This window comes from Oryzias latipes, chromosome 22 (genome assembly GCF_053564925.1).
Source record: "Oryzias latipes strain Hd-rR chromosome 22, Olatipes_Hd-rR_3.1".
NCBI lineage: Eukaryota > Metazoa > Chordata > Actinopteri > Beloniformes > Adrianichthyidae > Oryzias > Oryzias latipes.
In genome coordinates, this window is record NC_136258.1 from 7,901,620 (window position 1) to 7,910,864 (window position 9,245).

Sequence of the window (9,245 nt, forward strand, 5' to 3'; positions counted from 1 at the left end):
ACTCTCCAACTTCAAGCTTTCCTAACTCTGTCTAGATGTTTTCCTACAACCCCCCTCCGGTCTCATTCCTGTTTCCTTTGTTTTGGTAGTTATGTTCAACCAGGCTCCCTGAAAAGAAGGGGTGCCAGGAGGGGAGGGGGCAACAACTTCTCAAAGCCATGATAGTTTTTTTAAACAAGTAGGTTGAAGAATATTAAACACGACCAGAAGTAAATACGAAAAACTGGAAATTTGTGGCAGCTTCTCACCGATGTGTCGTGTAGAAGTCAGGTCTATGTTTTTAGCAACTTGACCTCTTTGGTCTTCTGATCTTCTGTGTAACCCTTGTGCTATCCTAGGCACTTTAACATTGGGAGTTGGGTCATCTAGACCCACTAGACAGTGCCCTGAACCTTTTTTCTTCAATGATTGTGATCTTCACTGGTGTCCATGGATTACATGAAATCTTTCCGCCTTTATGCACCTTTGTCATGATAGGGAGAACTTGTCAATATACGGGTGGGGTCACCTAAGATAGCACAAGGGTCAATAAAGTTTGTTAGGACAGATGATTGGTAGACCATTTTAGGAAACTGCAGTTCCTGTGACCTGACATGAGCCCCCCCCACACCCACAACGTCCCCCTGCCGTCCCTGCAGTTGGGGATCCCAGTGAAACACAGTGGCTCCTGCTCTGACATCTAAGAGGCTTACTCATTACCGAGCATCATCGCCCCACCTCTGGCTACAACCCGAGGATCAAACTGAGCTGGGGGGTCACGTTGGGTTGTTTTAGGTCATGAACCTACAGTATATGGTCACTGATTGATATAGCACCAATGGACCCGTGCTTAACCTGCTTCCCAGCCACTCCAACAATGCTGCTTTTCACATGTCACCCGAGAGAACTCTAGGGGTGCCAAATTAGGACGGGATGCCTGATGTTGTAGGCGCAAAAGAAGGTGATCAAACAGAGCCTGGGTCAATGGATGCTCTCTCTAATTGAGAAGGTCGCACTTGGCAGCAAGGCCACTCAGTGCAGTCTGCCAAAGTGGAAAAGTTCTGAAACTGGCCGGGTTTCCTCTGCTGGTCACTCAGGGGTCATCTGGAAATCTGAGCGGGGCAAAAAGAAGGAATGCAATGTTTAGCAAGCTCACTGTGAGATAACACAGATTAACTGATTTAAATACAGTTTATATACCTTAGGTCTGTAGATCTGATTACTTCTCTCTATTTCTGATTATTTCAGTTCACAACATTTGATCCTCTGGTCGGTAAATCCCAGCAGTAGCTGTCTTCAAACCAAGACTATGGGAAAGTACTATCGTATCAGTTTCACAGCTCAATATTCAAGTTTCTGGACCTGTATGTGGTCCTGTATTAACTAAATCATCAAGTCATTGTGTAATCTGCATGATGGGTGGCAAATATCTGCAGAGGGAAGCTTTCTTGATTCTACATTTCTTAGAAAGAACAAAGAGAGATGGCCTCCTGTGAATTTGGGGCAAACAGTGCTGGAAACTGTAGACAAAGAGATGCCTAAATCCCATTGGTCTAAGGGGGATATTGTCACCTCTCTTCAGAGAGTCCCTAATTGATACAGGGGGACTGGCATGAAGCACTAAGGACAATAGCTCTATTGTTTCATGGTTTCCCAAATCAAGACATCTGTCAGCTGTCTTGGTGAGAGTTGCTGCTCACATTTATTTTTTTAACTCGTCACGACTCACTTCTGCTTCTGATATGTGTTTGTGACAAATAAGTTATCATCAATTATTAAGGAGACATTTCAAATACATCAATTGACAGTCTGGTTTTGCAGTAACGCATCATTTTAACAGGGAATTTCACTTTAAAGTTACAACAGAAAGAGAATAGCAGCATTTCCATTGACTATGGCATTAGGGAAAATGAGTTTGCAATAGTGCATTTGTCTAATGGAAACAGGACTATTTATTTAAAAAAAAACTTGCCTTTGTCAAAAAAAAGGTGATATCCAAATTAACAAATTTCCAAAAGTGCAATGGAATCATTTTTTTAAATAAAATGAGTCATGTGACCAACAACCGGATGGCGATGCCCTTCTTGGTAGGAACTGGCGGCCTTGTACTCTGCACAGCGGGGGCCACCAGAGGTCCCACAGCGTCACAGCTCATCAGAAGTTGAGCGTGTCATGTGGAATTGTTGGATCCACAGCTCCTCTGGAAAATAACCAACCACCATTTCCCAAAACGGCTTCATCCGTAGCCCCTCCCACGTGTAAGGAGCTCGCCGCTCCACGACCTGAAGAAGACGCCGACGTCTCCTTTGATAGATGATGATGAGCGCTAGTGCCGTGGCAAAAATGTGAATGGATCTGCTGTCAATCAAAGTATTGATCACATCTGTCACCATGTTTCTGAATGACTGATGGCGTGAGTCAGTTTGTGATCATTCACATATTTAGGATTTTAAAAAAACAGTTTGATTGCCAAATTGTGTAAGCTTTTTTGTTGTTGTTCTTTTTGACATTTCTAGAATTTTGCCAGTTTTGCGCATATTTGTTATGGAAACGGAACTGCAGTCAGGTTTTTAGCACTTGATGAATATGCAGTAAAACATAAGTGATATAATATGAAGAGTGAAGCTGAAACAGGGCCCTGCAACTAAACCAAACAAAAGCAGCAAGTGGTGTTTTTAAAAGACATCAAACTCTGTCAAGGTCAAATTAAAAACTTTATTCCAATATAAAAATTTTAAAAAATCTATAAAGGTCTTATAAGTGATGTGAATTTTGGTGTCAGAACAGAAGCAACCTGTGTTATCAACATATAGACTGCAAATGCCCAGCATGCACTGGGGCAACATTGACATAGCTTTTCCTGTCAGATCTCTGTGTCCTATTTACCTCCAAACAGTCCAAGCATAAACATAATTACCTTTTTCACCACTTCCTTCACTGTCACCTTACTCTGACATTCTGACTGAAAGTGCGACAACCATCATTCTGGTCAATACAGATATAGGAAAAGGACTTGCATTTTTTTAAAAGATTAACATTTTTCATGGTTTATCATCAACCACAACTCAAACAGCCAACCTGTTCACAGTCTCCAGCCTCTTCTTCACCTTCTAAGTTATGCTGGGAAATCTTTGTGCACTCATGGATACACTCTGGGAAAGCCCTGTCTAGATGATTTTCAGGTACCAGGAAGGAGTTTTTAAACATTACCTACATGCATTTTTTGTTTGTTTTGTAGATCAAACCGATTCTGTGCGGTTGGCAGTTATTACTAAATATATATGCAAACATTTCATCATTTCATCAACATTTCAGAAACTCTGGTACAGGTCCAGATCTTTGGCCAGTAAATCTGCAAGACGTTTTCTTTGAATTTAAAATAAATAAAGCACGGCCCCTTTTTTTTTTTAAACTCCACAAAATTGATCATTTAAGAGTATCTTTTGAATTATTTTCAAAAGCCTAAAATATCTATATACAAACAGAATAATGTATGACTTGGTTGAGAATAAACTCAAAGCCTCTGGATGGCTCAGTTGGCTGCGTGTAGGACTGGAAACCAGGGTGCATTCGGGGGCCTAATGAGCTTCATCCAGTGTGGGTCCTTGGGCAAGACCCTTCATGCTTCTGGGTAACTATGTAGCCACAAGGGGGGCCCCAGGTCTGGGTCCCCCAGTTCCGGTCCCCAGCCCGGATAAAATACCTGCTTGTGTCATCTTCCAAACAACCTGTGTGGAAGCTGATTGGCTGTAGCGTCCCCCTTACGGGATATGCCGAAAAGCAAACCACAGTCTGTGAATCAGCTCTACTGAAAGATAATTGTCAAAAATAAACTGGGTTACATTCTTCTTGAAGGACTAAAGTGTAATGATTCCGTTCAAAATGACTGTCTTGATGCAAAATTCAGTATAATTCATTTCCTGGGAAACGTGTTTGAACAAAACTATTCAAAGAGTTTCTATCATCATTTTAAATAAATTAGACAGTACATGTGTAAAGCCCGCGCAGCTTTTGGACTGAAGATGGTTGACGCTCATCTGTGTCCGGCTCACAAGACTAATGGCGGTCATGCCAGCCATCAGTGGAAAAGTGTGAAGACTTGACCTGCTAACGTTTATAAGGTCAAGTATAAAAGGTGGGGGTCTGGGACAGCTTTGTCCTTAAAAAGACACTGAACCCTCTGAAGTCCATCAGTGCATGCGGATGCCGCATCTGCAGCTAAAGAAAGCATGTCACAGGCCGCCTAATTCCAAGAGGGAATCTCGTGAAGAATAAGACAATGGACGTGAACTGGATCAGATGAGTTCATGTTCCGCTGTGGTTGAAGAGGTCTGGGGCCTCGGCTCAACCTCACTCTTCATCTGCTTTCAGTCTTTTTTGGAACTTATTTTAAGATCTTCACCCTTTCAAAATATCACCCTTTACAACATGCAGGGGGGGGTTCACACGGGGGTATCTTTCGGCCTCTTTTAAACCAGCCCGTCACATAATACATGTTCATATGTGAACCCTTGTTTTGGAGCAGCAGAATTTCAAGGACCTTGGCGTAAATGTGTCTTGCTATCTTAACAACAAGCAATAATCAATAGACTGGAAAAGTATTTACTGAACTAGAAAATAGAAACTTTAATTTAAAGTAACAAAAAAAACCCTCACAAACTTCACTTGAACACTCCTGCTTTTAATTATTGTGCATAAGTTATCTAAAAAAAATAAAAGACTTGTAAGGCATTCAATCTGATCCAACAAATACTTGAGTTTGTTTATTTGTCTTAACACTAAAATGACCTTTTCATTGGTGCTTTTTTTGGAAGAAACCGCGGAAGCCAAATTTAAAGGGTAAAAAGTATTTATTTATGATGAGGTTAAGCTGCATGTAGGATGGGTGTGCTGTAAAACGATACAAACTATAGATATACAAGAACAATTTCTGTCAAAACTGCATCCTGAGAAAAAAGCAGGAACAGAGAAGAGCATTCAAAAAACAACGATACTGTATTTGATTTGGGTTTTAGTGATACTGCTGTCTGTGCATTTTGTCAGTTTAAATTCTGCAACTATTCTCATACAACAGTAGAAAATGTCTATCCGCATAAATAGCATAAATATTCAAAAACTATTTGTATAATTTACAAAAATGCACGTCGTCCGTCCCGCACGAGAGTCTCTGTCAGCAACAGTGCCGTTTTTTTTTTTCTGCAGGACATAAGAAAATAAGAGCCCTTCAAAAATGGAAATCTGGAAGCCGAGCAGCAGAGTCGGCCTCTGATGTCACAAATCCTTTCTGCTTTGAGGTAACGGCGGTAAAGGCAACTTTGGCAAGTTTGATGAAGATTAATAAAATATTTCTGTTTGAAAAAAGTACATTTTGATAAATTTTATTCTATTGTTCACCCTTCAAAGCGCAGCAGGGGCCTGAATGGCAAAACCACAAGTGCTGTTTTTGGTCAAATGAGGAAGAACCAGGAGTGCTGGGTTCTGGTGTCGTTCAGAGACTGAGAGAGGATCCAGCTCAGGCTGAACAGGTGGGGTTCTGCTCAGATACTTGGGTCCGTGTCGTTGGAGGCCTCCCCTATAGCTCGGTCCCGTCCCGGGGATAAATCAGGCTGTTGACGCTGAAGCTGTTGTAGAAGTGGCTGTTGAACTGTCCGCTCTGCCCGCCGCCAAACGTGTTGTAGTACACGCCACGGTTGAAGTGCAGGCTCTCGCCGTGCTCCGAGGCCCCCGTGTCCTGACCGCTGTGACCCGCTTGGTATGGGCTCAGAGCGGTTATGTTTCTGTTAGACAGTTCATTGACCAGTCCGAGGGACCCCTGTCTGCTGGGGGCCCCTGAGCCGAGCGAGGACATGTTGCTGTAAAAGCTGTTGAAGCACGGTGCTGCAGAAGCCAGCCCAGGCGGCGATGAAGACGAGGCTTTGTGGGATTCGGTCATCGCCTCCATGTCTGGAGAGGAGGGCCCCAGGAGCTGAGGACTGTCCGATGGCTTCAGGGAGGTGGCCGCCGCCGCCCGGCTATCCTCAATCTTTGCGGCGGCTGTGCCGCCGGCACTGCTGGGGTCCGAACGCCTTTTCCTTTTCCTGCGGAAATTTCCGTTGTCAAACATCTTTTCACAGTTTGGGTCAAGAGTCCAATAATTTCCTTTTCCTGTAAATGGAAAAAAAACAACAATTTGTCATTTTCTGATCTAAACTCAGAGAAAAATTGACTGTCATCAAGCTTTCTTTCACAGTTTAAATACTTCATTCAGTCTTCTTAATCAGTGTAATGCAAACACCAAACTTCCAACCTAAAGGTACATTACAGCCTCCTGTAAGTCCTTTGAAAATAGGATTTTATCCTTTTTTTTATCCTTTCCTGATCTGTTTCCATTTAGGATTAAAGTGAAAGTTAACAATTACATCAATCCATCAGGATCAAACCTAATCAAGTAATTAACTACTTAACCAGGGATAATTATGTGTTCACTGCAAGTCATCAAAATCTACAGATATTTGTAAAAGAAAAAAATTCTTCTTCCATTAAACTTGCAACGTTTCTTAAATAACACTTGAGGAATGCCCTTTTTCTAGTCCTGCTGCACTCCAGGTAAAGGCGCGCGTGCGTTTTGGAGCAGCCAGCCTACCTGGGTCATCCTCGTCCCTCGGGACCTTCTTGAAGCAGTCGTTTAGAGACAGGTTGTGTCTGATGGAGTTCTGCCAGCCCGCTTTGCTCTTCTTGTAAAAGGGGAAGTTGTCGGCCACGTACTGGTAGATCTGGCTGAGCGTCAGTTTCTTCTCGTGCGCGTTCTGGATGGCCATGGCGATGAGCGCGGAGTAGGAGTAGGGCGGGCGGACCAGCTTCAGCAGCTCCTCCTGGCTGGCGATGGAGAGCCAGCCCAGGTCGGGCCCGCCGAACCCAGGTGAGTTGGTGATGAACTGCCGCTGCGAGCCGTAGGAGGGCGGGATGAACGACGCCGGGCTGTTGCCGTGCAGGTAGGGGGCGGAGGAGTTGACGCCCGGGCCGTTGAGCCACAGGTACGGGTTTGGGGACGAGGCGTAGCCGTCGAGGCCGTAGCTGGAGGGTCTCTGCGCACCCTGCAGGCTCTGCTGGTGGTACATGCTGCTGAAGTTCTCGCAGTAGACTGCGGCCATGTCTGGAGACTCCTGAGCGCCTTTGGATGGCAGAGAGACGACAGTGGGAGAGGTGTGGTGCTGGTGGTGCTGGGACTGAGGGTCGATGGAGTTCATCCCTCCCCGCGGGAAATCCCAAAGGCGGCGCTGAAGCGGTCTGCGCGGCTCGATGCGCGAGCAGCAGCAACAAGTGCAGGAAGAGATGGAGAAGTTATGGAGCCTGGATGGAATAAAGGCTCGGCGGCGGCCACATCCAGTCCGAGGGATTCCCGGCAGCCAATAGGAGGCAGGGGGAGTGGCCTTCATCTTTCAGCGAGCTGCAGGTCAGCGCTGTGGGGAAACCACCTGCGGAGAGAAGCGCGCGCCACCACGTTTCCTCTGCGCTCTGACGCACGGAGCACTAAACCCGGAGCTGCTGACAAACAAACACGCGCACACTGAGACGACAACAGCTCCTGATGTGGACCTTCACGGCATCCGTCCGCCACCTCTGAGCACAGGTGAGTCTTTTCTTGCTGGAGTTTTCCCCGCAGAACTTTAGACACGTCTATTTAGTTTAGTTTCTTCTTTCTTTTCTTATTTTTTTTAAAACGTGTATCTTTTTTCCCTTTAAAATGTCTGAGAAAAATATCATATCACCAGATAGTTGACATTTTATTAGTTTCAGCTGCAGTGAAACAGCAACACTCAGCTAAAATCCCTTTACACGAATGTATATTTGTCACGATTAAAATTTTATGTAATCACAAAATTAAACCAAGAAAACCCCATTTTAAAGACCCACGTTATTATAAAGGGAATGAAAAAATGAAATATACACTAGAGCTGACATGACGAAAAGGTGCAATGTGTCATATACTATATGACATATAGTGATCAATATTGTGATGAGAACACGACTGCATACATGAAAACAAGAAACAACTAAAAATCATTTCCTTTTCCTACAACATCTTTATTTAATAAAAGTGGAGGTGGCTTATAGGCTGTATTCAGACTGAACACATTTGGTTCGCTCAAAAGTGAACTTTCTTTTTCCCCTGATAAGCGGGAACACATTTCCGAAAACACCCAAGCGGACCCTGATCCGGGACCAAGAACCGCTCTCTGATCCGTCTTTCCAGGGGGGTATTCCAGGAAGCATGTTTAAACTACCCTGATTTTAACCCTGAACTCTTGCTGAAATCTGCCTGAACTTGCTTACTCTGGGTATGTCTGTTCCAAAAGACCGGATATGAGTTAGCTTAATTACACTCGACTTGGTAACCCTGGGTTAATGCACGTGCACGGCAAGTACATAAAGACATTCTCAATGGATCGCCGATTTCCGGAGTCACCATGGAAAACATGGACACTTTTATTAACTTTTATAAACACTTTTATTTTTAATTATGCAACAGAAACGCTTCCATACAGTAGATGACAGTCTGAACCAATGGGATTTTCCAGTCTCATCCAAATCTAAGTAAGAGGCGGCATTTAACATAAAAAGGCTTCATGTGATTCGTGCGTAAAGAACTGTATTTGATCTGTTAGTACTTCCGATTGTTTGGTCTTGTGTGTAAAACATTCAAGGTTACTACTGAATGCAGTTTTCTTTGCGATACACCAATCACACAGGCTGATATTGTGATGAGGATACATTTTCTGTTTATTGAGCAGGCCCAAGATACACAGAAAAACTAATGTCCCCCACCCCCACATTATTTATTCAAGCAGTTAAAGGTAGAGGAGGATCGACCCCTGGAGATGAAGCATCTCATTTTGAAGGCGGTCCTCTATTCTAGCTACACACAAGCAACAATGGCTAAACAAAAGGAACAAAAACAATATAATTTGATTTACGGATATCACAATCATATCTCAATAATCACCCTTTCCTCTAATGACATAACATTTAACATAAGTAATCTCTGGTTAAACACACATTCAAAGTTTCGGCTTTACTTTATCATGTGAGAATTGTGCCCTTTTGTGTATCATCTTTGATTTTTAGTCATATTTCCTTGGCTCGTTTATTTCTCCATTAAAGCCGCTTAGTGCCGTTCGGGGTCACAGGGTCACTGGAGCCCCCCACCCCCCCACCTACTGTCTGCTGAGGGAGGGCTTCACCCTGAACACTTCACCTGTCCAAGTCAGGAATTCTTGGTGCGTGCT

At 43.9% G+C, this 9,245-nt stretch overlaps 1 protein-coding gene across 1 annotated transcript; it reads right to left on the reverse strand.

Annotated features, from left to right (window-relative positions):
- Nucleotides 1-5,551: 5,551 nt before the first annotated feature.
- Nucleotides 5,552-7,391, reverse strand: foxi2 (forkhead box I2). The gene is made up of 2 exons (NM_001160460.1): nt 6,602-7,391; nt 5,552-6,123 (listed from the first exon to the last, which is right to left on the reverse strand). The coding sequence occupies exons 1-2, from the start codon at nt 7,203-7,205 to the stop codon at nt 5,552-5,554; spliced, it is 1,176 nt and encodes a 391-aa protein (NP_001153932.1). The 5' UTR covers nt 7,206-7,391.
- Between the last annotated feature and the right edge of the window lie 1,854 nt (nt 7,392-9,245).